Source organism: Acanthochromis polyacanthus, chromosome 16 (assembly GCF_021347895.1).
Source record: "Acanthochromis polyacanthus isolate Apoly-LR-REF ecotype Palm Island chromosome 16, KAUST_Apoly_ChrSc, whole genome shotgun sequence".
NCBI lineage: Eukaryota > Metazoa > Chordata > Actinopteri > Pomacentridae > Acanthochromis > Acanthochromis polyacanthus.
The window spans coordinates 27,820,088-27,839,361 of NC_067128.1; the positions used below are offsets into that span (position 1 = coordinate 27,820,088).

The 19,274-nt window shown below is 37.6% G+C and overlaps 1 protein-coding gene across 1 annotated transcript in view; it reads right to left on the bottom strand.

The window, feature by feature from the left end:
* Positions 1–274: 274 nt before the first annotated feature.
* cdk19 (cyclin-dependent kinase 19) overlaps positions 275–19,274 on the bottom strand; it is an 80,749-nt gene continuing 61,749 nt past the window's right edge. Inside the window, exons 10-13 of the mRNA XM_022216388.2 lie at positions 17,215–17,312; positions 16,923–17,001; positions 11,008–11,253; positions 275–6,965 (exon numbers count right to left, since the gene is read on the bottom strand). Coding sequence (XP_022072080.1) covers positions 6,840–6,965; positions 11,008–11,253; positions 16,923–17,001; positions 17,215–17,312 — 549 coding nt within the window. The 3' untranslated portion in view covers positions 275–6,839. The remainder of the gene's footprint in view (positions 6,966–11,007; positions 11,254–16,922; positions 17,002–17,214; positions 17,313–19,274) is intronic.

The following is a 19,274-nucleotide window of genomic DNA, read 5'->3' on the forward strand; positions in this document are numbered from 1 at the left end:
AGTGTTGTATTTATCCCCTCCCCTCTAGGGTCTCTGAACTCTGTGTATATTTTTATAGCTCCTTGTACTATGCCGTAGTTTTAAAGTTTAGACCTCGTTTGTGGAAGTGTTGAGGTAGAACCATCTATGAAAGTTCTCTTAGACTCTGTAGTCTTGAAAGGATTCAGTGGCTGAATGGCACCAGCTCAGTAAACAATCACCCTTGGGTGCCATCAAGTGGTGAACAGCGACACCAACACTCTCAGCTGCCCCACGACTCCAGTCCGAATGACAGTGACTGAGACAAAAGAGGATTTTATTATAATAGAGGATATAAAATAAATATACATGACTTTTTTCTCATTTAACAGTCATTTGTACAGTGAAGTTTGGACAAGTTTTGCTAAAAGCAGCTAAATAAATGTCTTCTTTTTCTGATTTTCCTGCGCTGAGCTATTGCTGCCTTATCTATAAATGCTATGAAAAGACAATACATTTAGGCCATATGTATGTTTCAAACTCATGTGCACACACACGTTCACTCACGCATTCACCCACTCTTTCACACTCATACATAATACAGATCAGATGTAGAAGAGTGGACAGACGCCCCAACCTGCAAAGCGTTCTGCTGATGCAGCTCACCGAGAGCTTTTTGGGAGCAAATGCATCAATTAAAAAAGCTTTTTTAGCCCTCTTCTGCAAAATGTGTTATTATTGAGAGATGTTCTGGCGTGATAAATAGTTAGTGGAACCTCGTTTTGTGACTTTTGTGACTCTGACGGGCACTAAAGGCATCGCAGAAGTTCAGTTTTTGCAGATGGAGCGTCTGTCCGTCTGTACAAACTGTTGAGAGGGCGACAATAAGTGCTTATGTTCTCCATCGGAAAAAGACAGGCACATGCAATACTATCAAAAAAGAAGGAGGCGTGAGAGGAGAGAGCGTCCTAGAGGTGCACTAGATTTCATAAAAGGCGTGTACTAATATGTGTGTCCGTCCATATCTACACACACACACACAGAGGAGCGTCGTCTGCCGTATAACTTTCATAGCACTGCCAGAAACTGTTAGTGTCTAAAGCAAGACATTAAAAAACATTAAATACTTTTTATTTTTATTTACCACTAAATATCTGAGCGACAACAGTGCATTAAGAGACAATTATTGTATCAATATCTCGATGAGAAATTCTTAAAATGTGTTTTTTATGTACAGCATTTCAAAACATAACCGCGCTTCATGTGTGAGGACAACATCTACTAGCAGAGAAAACAAGAGCTAATCCTCCATTAGGATTCTTTGCAGTCTTTAAAGGTGTGACACAATGAAGTGAAGTCAAATATATATATATATATTTTTATGTATGTATAATATATATATAGCTGCTAGCTTCCACATTGTGTAAATAACAATATGCTACATAGGAACAAGGGGGAAAAGAGATAGGAAAAAGACTGACAAAGAAAGTGAGAACATAAAATTAAAAAAAAAAAAAATTCCCATGACATCTTTACACGATGAGAAAAACAAAACAAAAATAAAGGCACCGTCCACACAAATCAAAAACATGGATCATTATCATTCCTGTAACAACAGTGACACTGTGGAAAATCGGCGTGACAAAGTTGAAACAAAACCCACGAGAAGCCGGTGAGTGATCCCAAACAGCGGCGTCACCTTCATTCTACTGTACATTGAGGTGGCGTTAACACATTCAGTAACTAGACGTCATTTCGTGCGAGCTTATAGAGAGGAAGCAACTCTAAAAATGACAAGAAATATGGTCTAGCGATGCCTGGTTTGTCTGACAGAGGTCCCTTTCTATAGCTACTATAGTTAAGGCAGAGGAAAGTTCAAAAAATGGGTATTCATAGATGTATGGAAATAATAAATATGATTGTATGCTATCCATATATATGCTTTTTCTTTACAATAGTTCATTTAGAGTACATTTTAAATTGCTGTGAAAAAAAAGGACACAAGTGAGCGCCGTCTCGGACTACTGTACTCAATATTAGACGAGGAATGAAAACACATCATCCATCAAAATACAATAAAACCTGTCAACTGCAAAACCTAAGCGCAGGTGAAAGCTTTAGTCTGGGATTTCTTTGCATAGCAGTTGTTTGACAGTAATTTGTCTCTCGCTGGAGCCTCAATAATAATACTTGCGACACCTCGCTTGTGTGGAGAGAGACGACAAAGTGTCTTAGCGTATCCTCGCTGCTACTCACTTCAAATGCACACACTGAAGGGAGGAGAAAACCTTTGAATAGCTGCTGGTTTTTGATCCCCGTCATGCATGTGACCGACCCTGTTACACCCCCCTCCTCTCTCAGATCTGTCTGCCAGACTGTCAGAACACAAGAGCAGAAAAAATTGAACTAAAGCGACAAACAGTGTGACGAGCTGCTTTACCAAACTGCTGTACATGTACATTTAGGGTACGAATTATTACCTGAAGTTTGGCTTTAAAGCTGCACTAATTGATATTTTTAAATGGACAAAGGATCAAATGTGGCATATGAACCCTCTGAACCCCAAAACCTTAAGGTGAGTCCCACCCAATCCATTTTAAAGCCAGAAACTGTAAAACGTTTTCTCCTTAAAATGTATGGCTCCAACAGCAAAGTTAAAAATTGTCGTATTTTATCAAAATCACTCGATCTTAAATGTCTCATTCCAAAAAAAAACACCAAAAACAAACCATTCCTGCATCACTCCTACTGCGACCAAATCTTCTAGTGACCAAAATTCTTGAACTGTTCCGCTGAACTGCAGGCCGTGTTCACACAGCAGTGAGGAGACAAGTATGGAAACAAATTAGAGAACAAATAAAACATACTTGCGTGGTAAAATAAATGCAACATGGCACAGAAATCGTACACAGTAGAGCAAGTTGTTGGAGGATACATTCAGCATGGCGAAATATCTCTCTAGAGTTAATGTGCAGAATGTAAATAGTAAAATTTCTTTAGTATGTCTGTTTTTTTTAGTTATCTCTACTGTTTCCATACAGGTGCAGGACTTTATATTGCAGAGAAAAATGTTGAAGTGGTGAGCAAAAATGTGTCAGGAGCAAAAAAAATGGACAGGGTTCAAGTTATCACCCGTCATGATGAAACAACAAAGAATGATTAACCAGAAATGCAGCTCTCCTCAGATTTCTGGAACTCTGTAGCTCCCTTTAGCTTACTGTTTAAGCGGTGTTAGAAGTCAGAAACCAAACAGTTACCTAAAAGAAGACTGAATTGTATTCAGGTGGACAGCTACTCGTGAAATAAAGGAAATGTTGGAAATGCAGAAACAATATCAAATTTATAAAAGGAATTTTCTGAGGTGTTTTCCAGAGCTAAAAAAACACTTAGATTGACATTTGTAATAGTGCAAATAACAGACCGGGAACACCACCTTCCTCAGATGTTCCATTTGTCAGGATTAAAGGGGGTAATGTTTTGAATAATACTTACATATTGTCAATTCAATATGAATATGGAAGAAAACAAGTTCCAGTGCTGGAGCTTTGTTGGCTGCCTCCACCCTAGAATCTCTTTTGTTGATGTTTTAAGTTACTCCGATGTTCTATTTTATCTGTTCTGCTGCCCCAAGAAAGCCAAAAAAATCAATTACTGCAGCTTTAGATTTATTTTGAACCTGCAAGATCCACTCTGTGAGATCTTTAGTCAACTGAAAACGACATTCATCCGCTCTAGCTTAAAAAGGAATCGTGTAATTTTAAAGTTTTCTGCCATCAAACATTTTTAAAATGATTTGATGTCCCATTTTTTCCCAATTGGCATCTTGGAATGTAACTCTTAAGATGAACAGGAGGATCTGAAATGAATCCTGCTACAAAATTACTCCAGTTGCATGTTTGTTTTGGTTTTAAATAAAGGAAAATGAAAGCAGAACTAACACAAATTGCTAACATCAACTGTAATAAATGCCCCCAGCTGCTGTTACCATCAATGCATGAAACGCGAGGAGAAAATTACAGTGGCGAGATGCAAATAATATTCAGTATCGACTGACGGAGAAACTTTCAGCATAAGCGAATCTTGGAATTTTGGACACAAATACATCATCATGTTTAGAATAAAACACTCAGGTTTTGCATGTTGTGGTTTAAAATAATAAAAGAAATGCTTGAACTCTTGCAGCAACAATTCTACTTGTATAATTACAGTTTCACAAAGGACAGAGGTCCAGTTCTCTTTTCAGCCACAAGGTGTCAGTGTTTCCTAAGCTCACTGCAGGCAACACATCTGGCAAATACCGTCCTGCTGTGTCCACATCTGTCTGAGGCTAACGCAGTTACAGTCAAACCACTGAGTGCGTTCTTTAATGCGACCTGCAGGATGACAGGTCATGAGCAGCCAGGGAAAGAAAAGAGAATTTTCTCTTCATTTTGAGTACTATCTTCAGTAAATTTACTGTAAAATTAACACTTTGACAATATCACAAAAGTAAACTCCTGGATTGATAATCTTACTTAAATAAGAAAACAGAGGAAATTTTACAATGTTTACTGTTAGTATCAAAGGTATGATAGAATGGCCCAATTTACATATCCATAGGTGGTTGGATTATTAATGTATATGTTGAATTATATTTTTTCATTTTTTAAGATTTATTTTTTGGTATTTTTGTCTCTATTTTGGCTAATAAGATTCAGCTGAATAAAACAAGAAGATATAACTGTGAGCATTTCAATCTCTAAAAGCCCCAAAGCTAATTCTGTATGAGTGGATCCTAAACACCTCATTTTCTGAAAGGCATCAGTCTAAAAAACTTGTAAAACTGAAAAGTACACATATAAAAAAACAACAACTTCATTTTAAAAACACTGAAAACAAATTGATTTGCATTCTGTTTTTTTTTATGAAAGGCAGAAATTCATAACCAGAATATTAGCAATAACCCGGTTGCGTACGGCCATGTAAACACCAGTAAAAACCCGAATATGCTCATATTCGGGTTTTTAAAAACCGGAATAGGACCCCTGGGTTACTCCTTTTCTAACCCGAATATCTCGTCATATAACGCGCATTGGAATATCCCCATAGAAAGAAACATTAATAATACTCTTTTGGGAAATGTTCTCCTTGCTTTTTAGAGAATATTTACATGAAAAGATTGACATCACTCACATGTCTGCAGGTAAATATGAAGAAAATCATTACAGATAGTTAGCTAAGCTTAGCATAAGGACTGGAAAACCCAAAACCAAAAAGCACGTCTTAGGTTTTCTGCTAAAACTTTAAACACTGAAGTGCATACTTGAGTCCAAGCAATAGTTTAAAGAAATTAATAGTAATGTTTTCCCTAAATTCAGGCCTTATGCTAAGCTAAGCTAACTGGCTACTGATAATAACATTCAGTGATATCAGTCTTCTCAGCTAACTCTAAACTGAGCTTTTGTCAAATCCTTAATTCAAGAATAAAAACACATGGAGGTAAATATACTGGACGTAAAAGTGATTTTAAAAAGCTGCTCATGCCTCCACCAGCTTTGACATATTAAAGAACGCACCCGTTGTCTGTGAATGTGCTCCAGTCTGTACCAAAAGCCTGCTGAGTGTTTGGCCAGAGGGGCGGAGTGGAAGAGGTCGAGGCGACAAAAACTCACCCCACGTTTGTTCCAGCTCTTTGCAGATCGGTTCATCGGTCAGTGCAGTTCTAGTAAGTAAAAGGATCAAACAACATGCATATAAAACACACTGTACACACACGCACACACATGCTCATTCACACACACACTCACACAGGGCAACAACGATAACAATAAAACCTTAAAAAACAATCTGACATCAGGCAGTAACAGTCTCAAGAAGCATATGTTGGGGGGTGGTTTGGGGGCGTACTGTTAGCTGCCCTGTACGTTTATGCGCACGTTCGGAAACCTTGAAAAGTTTTGAGGGTCCATGATAAGACGGCTGTCACAGCGAAAGTGTCCACCAGTGGCTCCTGGACAAGAAAAAACACTCCAGAGCTGCCGGCCACGAACAAACAAGAAGACCTCCTGAAAAACGCTGTCAGAGGAAACGAAGCTCGGCTGTCAAATGCTTCTCATCTCTAAAAGTTTTGGAGTGATCAGGATATACAGAAGCTGTAAAAAGTCAATTGCTCTTCTTACAGTCCAAATCCAAATCTACACAAACAGATCTAAATATAGAAACCCTATAATAAGAAGTTTAAGTTTTAAATTGCGCTTTTAATATTTCCCTGATTTATTTTACGGTGTAGAAACATCTTTTTTTTTTCTGGATCAGCTAAAACTTTTGCTGCTTTTCGTCTGATTATCCAAGGTACTAGTACACTAGAGTTGACAGTAAAGGGCTTTTCCTCCTGCGTTTTGTTTCATCCAATCGCTTACATATGTAACAATATTTATAGTGACATCAACTATCAAGGTAAACTTGAAAAGTCTAGCAAACAAGCAAGAGAAAAAAAAATCAAATAGAAAAAGGTGTTATATAATATACATGTATGAACACAGCTGCGATTCTTCCTCTTGAGGAACGTTGTGTTTGTAAGTGCCATGGTTCTGAGTCTGTGTGTGACGCCTTCACATCTATCTTACAATTTTTCTTTCAGTTGTTTGAAAAATGTTTCACCAGCCCAATGAGGCAGAACATGTTGGATTATTATTATTTTTTGGTTCCTATGTTTGTTTGCCTTCATGTTAGACTGCCGTGGAAGGCTGTCGGGTAAAAGGTGAAGAAATGAGGAGTTGGAATGACGTTGTGGAGGGACGGAGGTCCGAACAGGACCAGGGAGTCGAGGGCGACGTCTGCTGAGGTTGGTTGAAGACAAGGAGGAGGCGACTCCTCTGCTGGTTCAGGAGTGACTGTGGGCCTCAGTAGCGGTGGGTCTGGTGGGAGTACTGGGAGCTCTGCTGGGAGGATGACGAGTATCCCATGGTGCTCTGGGGCTGAGTGGAACCTTGGACGTTGCTTTGGTAACCAAGGCGGGAGCCGGAGTGCTGACGGCGAAGCAGAGAAGAAAAACACAACGGTGAACTCTTCTTAAACACACAAAGCTGCCTGCATGTGAGCAGATATTTAATGTTGTTTTTAGAAGTAGCAGCTTATTTATCATGAGTACTACTAAAAACATTTCAGCTTTACATTAGGGATCCTGTTTTACCTGCTATTTTTTTTTTGGAAACTTGCAGTAACATAATGTGTAAGTAATGATTTAGTGATTGCGGTTGTGAACGAGGCCTGCTCGATTATCTTCATTGATATTTGGCTTTTCTTTTCCCCTGATCATCAGTATCTGTATTTTTATTGACTGACTGCTTCAGGTCTCAAATAGTGTCAGAAATCTTGAGAAATGTCTCTCAAACAGAGACTGAAAAAAATTGAACAAGATGTTGCCACAATCCAGGAAATTAGCTATTCTGACAGGGCCTACAGTTATGCTAATGATAATGGCTAATGGCTAATGGCTAATTTATATGGCAGCCACAAATCAGCCAGAAACAGTCTGAAAAACAATAAGCTTCAAGATATGGACCTTAGCAGACAATAAAAATGTTAAAGCAGTAGAAAACTACGAAAACAGAGAAGAACACCAGACGTAACTGCAGGAGACAATCTCAGTAAATTAAACAGAGGAGAGTGTCCTACTCTGATCACTCCTATTTCTATTTTACATTTTCAGTTATGGCCACCCTGAATAATGAAAAAATCTCGTTCCTGTTTTTGCAGGCTGTTAAAGCATTGCATGTAATGTATAGATCTCTCAGTCCCTCTCAAGTAATCAAAATTGACAAAACAAACAAATAACCCATATCAGTCGATCCCTTCTGTGGACTACAGATTGGAAGATCCGAGTATAACGTCCAAACATTACCCTTAAGCAAGGCCTTTATCTCTCCTCAAGGTTTGGCTAACCACGCACTCTGACATGATAAACAAAACTGAATTTTACCTTCTGGGATCAATAAGAGTATCAAACATTGTTCTCCTTATAATTCTTCAGAGGCAAAAACATATTTTAAGACTTGTTTTCTCTCTACTACTTTTCAAGTGCAATAACAAGCTATCTTTACAACTTTTATGTTCATTTCTACACACTGTGTTTGTGTCAGTTTGAGTATAATCATCCATTGTGCCATATCTGTACATATGAAGTATTTTTATCTTTATTCTACTTTTTTAATTCTTGCCTTCTGGTTTCTTGGCTCCATTTTTTTCTAGCTGCTGTAACATGTGGATTTCCCCAGTGAAGATCAATAAAGTTTATCTTATCTTAAAAGTTAGCTAGTAATTAGCTGTTAAAGACTAGTATTTCTAAGAAGGGATTTTCCAAGCTGATGATGTCCGTTGGTAAACTCCCACAAAGAAACCGCCTGTAGTCTAACTTACTACCTCCCCACTACAATATTAATAGTAAGAGGCTGGTGGCACAACCAGGTACTGCAGCTAAAATACAACACATGGTCTGAGGTTTTTGTTGCCTTTTGGAGCTTGTGGAGACATTTTGTGGAAGTATTTTCAGCTTTGTGATACTGCAGATATTAGATAAGTTTCAAATTGGTTATTCATCTATCACAAACCATGAAATTCATTCATTTATTTTAAAAATCAAACTTTGTTTACTAGCTGGTAGTAGTTTTCCTTAAACCACTGTAACAACCAACGAGATGTTTCAGAATCTAGCATGTTCAAAAGTCTTTAGTGTGATAAGACTAATTGTATAGATTACTGTCATAAAATGTGCAACATAAATCAATTTCCATCAGGTCAAAATGCAGGTTTATGCTCAGATTTTTCCAGTTAGGGGATTTATTCATTTGTTTTATGGGGCATAGGTTAGACTTTATGAGCTTAAAAAACTGCTTTCATGGTCAAACCGGGGGTGAAATTGGTGTTTAAATCATTTTCACTCTTAAAAATCTGTTGTATAAAGACATTACTTGGTTTATTCTGACCTTGCTTAGGAGCCTTTTAGTGAGCTAAAAAGTCTGAGGTACACACTGGGAGAATGAATTGTAAAAGATGAGTGTTTATATCTTAGCCAGAAAGTGCAGGACTAAAAATGTACATATTTTATGCAAGTGATGGAAGGCATGAATTGAAAGACATTTTTATGAGAAAACAAAATGCTGCAAAACCTGTTGCACACAGTAAGAAGCAGAACAGGATGCATCAAGTCACAGTTATGACAACTTGCTGTCAGAGACCTCAAGTGAACCGGTTGCATATCTGCATCACACAGACCAGGTCACATGTGCAACACTGCTGCTGTTCAGGAGAGTGACTGCAGAGTGGTGCATGGTGGGATATATGCGGATACGAATCAATGAGGCTAAAAGTAGGACGCTGACGGTGACGGCGCTGTCAGACTGTGAGCCACCTCCTGGTATGCCGCCCACTCCACTGGTTTATTTATACATCTGCTGAGGCCTGAAAGCCAGCAGCTGTCTCACAAGTATGACTATATATATCTATGTATGTATTATGTGCACGTCTGATAGTGTCGCCTCCATGAGGCCTCGCTGATACAGAGACAGGAGAAGTCAAACCAGTCACCTCTATCACACTGTGCTCTGTGCAGTATCAACACATGACCTCCATGCCCTTGCAGATGTACGCAGATGTTTGGTTCAAAACAAATCACAATAGTTGATTATTTTTGCCACAATTACTGTATTTCACCCCTTTTTTGAGGTCTTGAAATAAAAATTATCAGTGCATTCACATGTGAAGAAAGGCTTGTGTTTTCTAGATGACGCTGCAGGAGTTCATCCTTGAAATGTCTACAAAACACATAATTTTCTCAAATTTTTGCACACAGTTACATGTTATCGCACTCTCTCCAGCACTCTGAAATCTCTCCTCTTTTTGGCCTCATGATAAGAGTCGAGTCAACAATACAACAGACGCTCCGAGAAGAAAAACAACAGCTCACAGGCACCACGGTGACTTGATATCAGCTCTGTCAGCGGGACCGTGTGGAATGTACAGTCCTTATCAGCGAGACACCAGGCTGTTGTTGTGTGGTGTGTAAGTGTATGTTTGTATGTGTCTCTTTCAACAGTAGCTCCTCTATTTATCTCTGCTGTGAGGAAAAGTTGTTTTAAAAAGGTCAGGAAATAGCTACAGGGAGGTAAAGCTGAAGAACCTCACCTCATATGTGAATTAAAACAGACTACAAATGGGTATTTAGATGCATGCTATCACAAGAAGCACATAATGTGATATTTTGCATTATGATATTCCTACATACTATGATATATTATGATTCTACATCATTAAATAGATGAATAATATCGATTAAATAACCATTATTAAAAGCTGCTTTTGGCTATATCAGTGAATGAAATTCCTGAAAAGTCAAAGCTCTTCCTCATCCATCAAATGTTATATTGCCATTTGGAAAAGATCCTCATTTATGTGCATCCACAGAAACAAAGGACAGATACACCAAAATTCTTCTTCCATTTTCAGCTGCATTCTCGGAGTGCTTTTCTCATTACAAATTGTGTTTCCTTTTCAATGAAATGCAGTAACTCTGTCTCAAAAATGTCAATAACCACTTCCAGTAAGTGTAAAACTGAGGAAGTTTTTCCCAGTTTTCATGTTTCCATTAGCTTTTTCTTACATAATACTATAGAAATGTGAATAAAAATACACTACAGAAACACAACTAATGAGATACTTCATGTCTTAACAAATTCTGACTCCTATAACCTTTCCATATCGTAGCTCTCTTCCTGAAGCTCAGTGGTTTCGTCTGAATATCTTTAAAAATGGGGCACAAACGTTCACATTTTCATCTGCAATGCTTTTAATCAAACGCTGCTCCACCAGAAGGAGTTAGTTTATTTGTTTGGAGACTATTTTTAGCTCTGGATTAAACCACATTTTGTATTCTGTGGAGGTATTTCTGCACTGGGTCAAAGTAAACAAAGTGTTCAAGGTGAAAAAAGAAAACATGCAACAGTGTGTCTCGCTGATTTTATTTTTTTTTAACTAACATGGAAACAAGATATATCAGGCTAAAACCCCACTGACCTGATACTCTGACTGTAGCACCCCGGTGCCTGATGAGGCCCCAGAGGGCCCGATCCGAGGTTTCTTGTTGGGGGGCCCCTGGTCCTGACCATGCTGCAACCCTCCACCAGTGGTGGCCCCCGTGGCTCCGGCAGTGCCGTTGGTTTGAGCCGAGCTCTGCTGAGAAGGAGCCTGCTGGGCCGCCGTCTGCTGCTGGTTCTGGGCCTGAGTCTGGCCCGTCGTCTGCTGGTGCTGCTGGGTCTGATTCTGCAGACACACACACAACACAAACAACAATAGCTTAACAAAAGGGAGTCTGGCTACGGGGAAAATGTGTGAAATCATCTCGCGTACTTGCTTGAAACGGTTATTTTGTTTGCTGTATTTTTAGCTGGTGGCTATTTTTGTCTATTTCTGTGACCCACTTTCTCAGTGAAGTGACTGAAATGAACTAGAATTTGGCAAAATATTAGTGTATAATTTGAATAAAGCATTAGAATAAGAGCAGCTTGAGCTGAATGCGAGAAATGACTGTAAAAGTGATGAGACAAAGAAGGAAACATGTAGCAGTTCACCCTAAAGAAAATCCTTTATGTAGTTAGACAATAGTGCTGTCTCATATTGTGTTTGTCTGTGTGTTATTCATGGACCATCTATGACACAAATGTTTTCAAAAGTGGCCCAGATGCAGAAGTTTTTGCACAACATGCTTTATGAAACTGAGCACAAGAGACTCTGGTGATTAGGATGAAACTCAATACTTGTATAAAATGGTGAGAGCTGCAGTATCCACATTAGTTTAATGTTACCTTTGGTGGAGTCAGCACACAAGGCCACACCTCAGTTACTTATTTACAGTGTGTGTTACTTTATCTGGTGATTATGTGTTTTAAAGATGGTCCATTTTGGTGTTGTGTGTATGTCTGTAGCAACAATGTCTAGAGTTGATCGTTCTACATCTATTACAATGGATTTTCAAAGGTGCATTTAAAAACTGTACAAAATTGCATTTTTCATCTCTAGAAGTGGTATGAAGCTTTAGATTCATGCATTAGATACATATAGTCCAGCCAGATATGTAGCAACGTGCCAACAAATGCAGTAAGAAAGAAGATTATAAACAAGTATCTAGCTCTGCTGTGTCCAAAATCTCCTTGTTATTTACTTATTCATTCTGACTCATGCATTAGTATTTTGAAATAAAATGTGGCGCACTAGATGGCGGGACTGTACGTGAAAAGTACATTTTTCATCAATTTTGGAATTTCTGAGCGCTATGTATGTTTGATAAATTGCCACACTCATACTCTAAATGTTAATGACGAACTGTAAATAAAGTTCACTAAACAGTAAATATAGAGTCATTCCAGATATAACGAGAATTAAACAATGTTGGTTTGAAATACCTTAACCCTCTGAACCCCCAAAAGTCTCTGGCAGGTTTGAAAGACGTATTATGTTTTGAAAAATCACCAAAAAAAAAATCATAATTTATTGCAGGAATTGTAAAAACAAAAACATCTATCGGATTTTCAACTTTTCTACTGTCCTGGAACTAATTTAATGTGACGAAGGCAAACTTAACCAAATCTAAGCTTGAAGTCGACAAATTTAATCAAAATTGCATTTTTCTACATGTCTCCTTTGATTTTTTTTTTTTTTTTTAAATGAACTGTTTGCACAAACTAGATCATGTGAAAATCACACTAGTTCACTCATGATTCTGTTCAAACACTGCAAAAGTACTTTATGCTGCACAACGGCAAGTTGTAATGTTGGAACAAGTCAAACATAACATGTTCAAACTGGAATCTGATGATGAGGATGAATAATGATTCGGAAAGCCCCCCTCTGCTGGCTGACACAAGTTGTTCCTCCGGTGTCTTATATAATAAAACCCTGGAAGTCTGAATCTGTGTTTATGAATGTGTCATCAGTTTATTGCAGTTTTAAGGTGGAAACGCTCAACCACGGAGCACATAAAAAACAATATCTGGACATGTTAATGAGGCAGAAACTCAATTTTCATTAGAAGGGTTCTTTAAGTATAGCATATTCAATTATAAAATGGATGATTATTACTCATATGATTTTGTATTTTGTAGTAATTTGCTTTTAAATTGGTCTGGTGTTACATTTTTTACAGTGGTTTAACCATAAAGTGACCAGCAAAGACACAATACAGTCTCAGTCCTGACAAAATTCATAGTTATGGCTCTTATGGATCATTTAATGTGCTAAAATTGAGAAAACTCGTTTTTCTGTGGTTCACTATGTATTTCAGTATATACTGTATTTAGAATAGTTGTGATGGACAAACCCGTATGTGCTATAATCAGATGTGTGTTGCAACTTTCATTTCAGTCTGTATTGCAGCAGAGGCTCACATCAATTAAATTCACTGAGTAGCGTTTTATCCTGTGTCATGTATCAGTTTTAAGCAGTTTGTTTAATTTAGCTTCATTTTCTATTTTTGCTTCTGCCTATTCTATGCTGAAGGAATAAAACCAAGCCAAGCCTCTCACTCTGATCACACTCGGATCATTTGCTGCTTTCTAGACAGCAGCTGTGAATATGATACAGGAGCTACAGCTTCTCAGAAATTACATGGAGACGTCCATCGCTGCCTCAGTGCTCGCCTTCTCTTTAGACTGCACAACAGAGACCTGCTTCTTAAAACAATTTTTGACAATAACGCGCTTTTTCAGCTGCTTTTAATGCAGTGATGAGGTGCGTTGGTTTGTCTCTTTGCTGCACTTTGCTACTGCATGTACAGTGTGTCCCAGCCTCTGGCAAAGTCACCGCCGAGTCCCCGTAGTGATTTATTATACTGTAAAAATAATTGAAGGGACACGGGAGAGCCTGTTTACTCTAATGGGCTGCAGATTCCTAAGAACCAGTTCTGTTGTAACATTATATACGATGGAATTGTCCGGGCGCATCTGGTACACTGCGACGATCAAGCTGTCACATAAAACACTATGAATCCAGCTCAAATGATGTTTTAAAGGAGACAAGCTGTAATTTTAAGAACATTTTAAGAATTTACCAGTCCTCCAAAAATCCCACAAAGCCTGAAAAACGAATGGAAGTCTCTGTGAGATGGAGGCTTAGGTGAGATTTTGTCAGTTGCTGATACTAATGGAAAGATATATTCAAAAACGTAGACTGATAGTCAGTGTGGGAAGTCTGCTTTGAGTTAATATGTTGATACAGTGACAAGTTTCAGCTAGAAAAATGAATTCATCATCCGAAAAATAAGATGTCTGACAATCAATTAAGAATTTCAGTCATTTGCTAGCAAAATCATTACAGTTTCTCCAAAGTGAGGATTTGCTGTTTTTCTCCATTTTATTATACTTATACTTCTATTATTTTTTCACTATTTTCTATGTTATAGACTAAATAATAAAATTATTTTCTTCGTTTGACATTCACTAGCCTCCTTGCTTTTATGAGTGATTGTAATTTGGGGAAATTGAAAGTGTTATGCAGATATTATAGTGTTAAGGGAATCAGTTTTTCCATTAAAATTCATATTTTAGCTGTTTTTGTATCTGGGTCAATATATAATTGAGGGACTTTTTAAGTCCATAGGATATATCTTGCATACATTTTTACTAAAAGTAAAAAATCAAATGTTTTTTATGTTCATTATGATCATGTCTTTACAAATTCCCTAATCATTTATTATAGAGACAATCATTTATTAATAAAAAATGACCGGATATCACTAAAATGCCAACTAAAAAAACATCCAAATTTAATAACAACCACCTCCTAACTAGTTAAACAATAATAACATGAGCTCATTCAAAAATTGTTGGGGGGGTGCGGCGGTGGCGGCGCAGCGACTTCCAATCGCTGGGCCGTTTACAATCGTCGTTAACAAGCTATCGTTAACGTCGTTACCATCGCGTGGGAGTATCAGGGACAATAAAGTGTTCAAACTTGTGAAATCGGTGGAAATCCGCGGATCCGCGGTAAATTCCCATCCCTGAAAAAAGCGGAATTCCGCGAATTCGCAGAAAAATCACATCCCTGGTTAATTCCAGATCACATGACCTGCTCCACATGATGTCATTTCCTCCTGAAGAAAAGACTGACAAGACTCCAGGCTTTCTGAGTTATTTAATATAAAGTAGTGTGTGAGTCAAGTGTGGATTTATCACATGCCAACAGGTTTTCTACAATATCTTTATAAATAACTTTCTAAGTAAATTTTATTGTATATATAATATTTTGGAAGAATCTTTCTCTAAAAACGCCATGTGGTATTTGGTTAAAAGGCAGCCATGTTGATTTTAGTCCTGCAAACAGTAAAAATGTCAAAATATCTACAAAAGGTCCCGCAACTATATATTGACCCATCCACATATTCTAGTTCTTTACATTAGAGGCAATACAAATGAAAAAAAATATGCTGACCAGAGGTACAACTTTTAGTAAATCACAGCTTTATACAATTATGTCTGTGATATGATATTTTAAAGAATTTAATGGTATATTGTTCGTGTTGTCTTTCCTTTTGAAGCAGCTTCCATTCTTGGAAATGTAGTGAGAAAATTACCCATCAACTGCAGGTAAAATCAGTCAAATGTGCCGCATTACAGCAACGCTAGCTGACTGGTTAGCTGATATCTAAGAATTTTTTTCCTGCTACAGCAGCCTATAGATCAAGCGTTCAGGTTATCAGTGTCGTGTATGAAACGTAAATCAGAGCTCTCAGCGTCTAACGGACTCTGGAAACTCTGCGACCTTTACCTGGAGAGGTGAGCTGGCTGCCGCTCTGCTGTGAGATTTAAACCGGCGGCTCGTGTTTGTCCAGCTTGTGTTTTTCTTCCTCTGTCATTTATCTCTCTGAACAGTAATACAATCTGACTATGACAGGCTTCCACACTGCTTTGGGTTTTAGATCACTTCTAATGTACAAGTGTGGCACAATGAAGCCTTGACCTTTTATACAAACTACAACAAACTGTAGCGGTGCATTCTTGAGATGTGTGTACAAGTCACTGCCTGAACACTGAATGTTCAACTGCTCTGTTATGCAATTTCAGGAAATGTGCAATGACTCCTCTCCAAATCAAAAAAAATTAAGTTTGATGAAGCATAAACGCCACAGATGTCGAAGAGTTCACAAACCGCTGATGTTGAAATTCTCCAAAGGTGGCAACAGATTTAGATCTAATCTTACCCTGAACATTTAGAAATTTTACTGATTACAAAAAACATACTATAATGTTCAGTTAAATACACTTGCTGTTTTAGTGACGGTACTGGTGCTGAACTACATTATATTCAGAGGTATTTCTGATATTTTGTTTATGAATAGGGAGGACAAATAAATCACAAACACCTTTCAATATAATGTGGTCCACTACTTTAACTATGACCTCAGGTTAACACAACATCTTGTTTAGTTTACACATTTCCAGCAAATGCATCAAAACTTTATGCATTTTGTAAAAATGCAGAATTTATGGCAGAACTTTTGCATTGAATTTCAATTAACTGTGTACTTAACATTGTAAACTCACTTTCCTAACATACTGTCTCTATTATTTGTCGTATTTTTCTAGTTAATAAAAGTGTGATCATATTTTGGTGTTTTTAGAGGTGTAAGAAAAGAAAATACCCTATAAATTGATGATAATCTGTGAGTAGACTATCTGATCAAACTTTCAGCTCTTTAAATGTTATTTTTATGCAGACATATAGAATGAATGTAACTGAACAGCTGAAACCAGCTCTGATGTGGCTTTCCAGTGCTGACATTTAATTGATGATGTGACCGTGAAAAACAGCCCATAAAAGACAACACAATATTCTGAATGAGGAGGTATTAAATGAAACAACTTTGTGTAGTTCTGAATTTAATTCCCTTTATGGCCAGTTGATCAAATTATTTCCATGCTGGGACACTGCATAATTACCTTTTCTGTTTTCTCCTCGGGCTCATCTTCATTTAGAAACTCCCGTTTTGGGTAGGGGATCTGACAGCCAGCGAACACACTGGAGAAAACCAGATAACATCGGCGGTTAAAGCGTTTCTGCATCAACATACTGTAACTCTTCGCTCCACCAACCGAAACACAGGATTAAAAACAGGAAGACTTGACAAACACAAAAGGGAAAACCCCTCACACTGTAGGAGGTAAACCACTGCATTGCTTTTGCTGAATAAAGACAAATGAAAGCCTTCTGTAAAAGTTTATTGAGGCTCACTCAGTGGTTGGTAAAGGGTCCTCCAGGAAGTAGGGGTCCTGCAGCGCCTGCTCTGATGTAATTCTTTTGGTGGGGTCCATGGTGAGGAGCTTCTGCAGCTGAGGGAGGAAAAAGATAACAACAATCAGAAAAGCTTTATAATTACAGAGAGAAATCAGAAAACAAAGTCTAATAAAGTATTTTTTTATTACAGTAAGTTGTATTTTAGCAGGAAAAAAAGGAAGGGAAAGAAAGAGATTTCTATTTAGAACTCAAAGACTTCATTACCCACAATCCAGCTCCTGATTCTGGACTAGAAAAACAATTTCTGTCAGCTTTAGATTCAGCTCAATCTTTTCCTCAAAGATAAATGTTGTATTTTACATGTTTCTCTTAATGTTTGACTTATTAATGTTTGATTAATATTTCAAAACCTAATTCAGATTGTTTACTCATCATCTAGTAAAGTTTTCATTATTGTTATTGCTATGTTGCAACTTGTTGGCTTTGATTTTCCTCAGTTCATCGGCAGGAGTGAGATTCTATAGATGCCACTGTATTTACAATATTGAGCAAACTCTATTAACTGATGACGACTATGAGACGGTTTAAAGACCTAGACAAAGCTGGACCCATGAGATTGTTCTTTCATGGTTTTTTTAATGTTGTGGCTGCGTACACCAGCAAATCGAATTAGAACGAAACAGTGACTGTGAGGTTTGAGTAGAGACTTTAAAATTGTTCATATCTGTTTGTAAAATGGGTTTAAACTGCAGGTTGGTAGCCATTTTCATAAAAAACATACACTTTAAAAAAAAAATAAGGACATGCTATCAAAATTGTTGACTTTTTATTACAACATATTTGAACAAGCAAACATTTGATTGTCTTTTGTTACCAATGAACTAATATTGAAAACCTTACAGTATGTCTTAAAATCCATCATCAGTTTTGAAAGACAAAGTATCTTTAAAAAACAAATTTATACCATTTATCTGAGGCAAAAACTGTAAAATCAGAAAGAACTGTCTAATTTTCAGCTTTCCAACTGTCCTTATCTATGCCGTGAAGTTGCATTGCCAAACTTGCGGCGTCATTTTACTGATAAACGGAATGTGACATCCCCAAAATTTCCCAGTGAGTGACCTAATCAGTCCCTACGATCTCATGTTCACTCATCTCGGTTTGTTTGGAATAAGAAACTGTGAAGGTTGACAAGACCAGAACTACAAGGCAACAAGGAATCTGGTGAACCAAAGTACAATTGTGAAAAGACCATTAAAGTCTCTCAACGGAAGAAGCAGCAAAGCATTCTTGAACCACTAACATTGCCTTTAACTCTCTTATCACCAGAAACTGCTGGCAACTGGCTTTATTCTACATGCTTAACTTGAATTTCATTGAATTCTCCCACAATAAACTCAACTTAGTGACTGAGCTGCGACAAACAGTCATTTGACAAAAAAATCTGGGACATTTTGATTTTACACAGTGCAAGAAAGACACAAGCATGAAAACATATTAAAATTGTAACTAGTAAAATATCTGCAGTATGTAGAGCCAACATTTTTACATTATTGGTAAAACTTGTGAACACTTGGAAAAATACTATACATGTTGACACCAGGATTGTACAAATTGTGCTCATTTTTCTATGATTCATGGCATTATAACTCTGTCATACTGCACAAAAGATAATTCTGAGCTCTGTCTACATCTAACCATGGTTGTGTCGTTTCTCTATATTGGAGTGAGTAAAAATGTGACAGAAGCAAAAAGAATGCCCAGAAACTGCTTGGTGTTCAGCGGGTTAAACCCCTGACATGTTGTTCTCTTTGTTACTAAGGTGCATGATGTCATCACAGGGTCATCTAAAGAGCACTGTCAGGCCTGAGAGAAAAGGCTGGGGATGCCAAAGAGTCTGGTAAAGGGTTTTAACATAATTATCCAACAGTGCTGTGTTTACAAGGTTACCTCACGTTTCCTGCATCTCTCACAGATCTCAGTGTTGTTAATCACACTGTTCAACACACTGAAAACAGCTCATAATGTAGATATCTGTGCAATGGAACCAAAGTGCT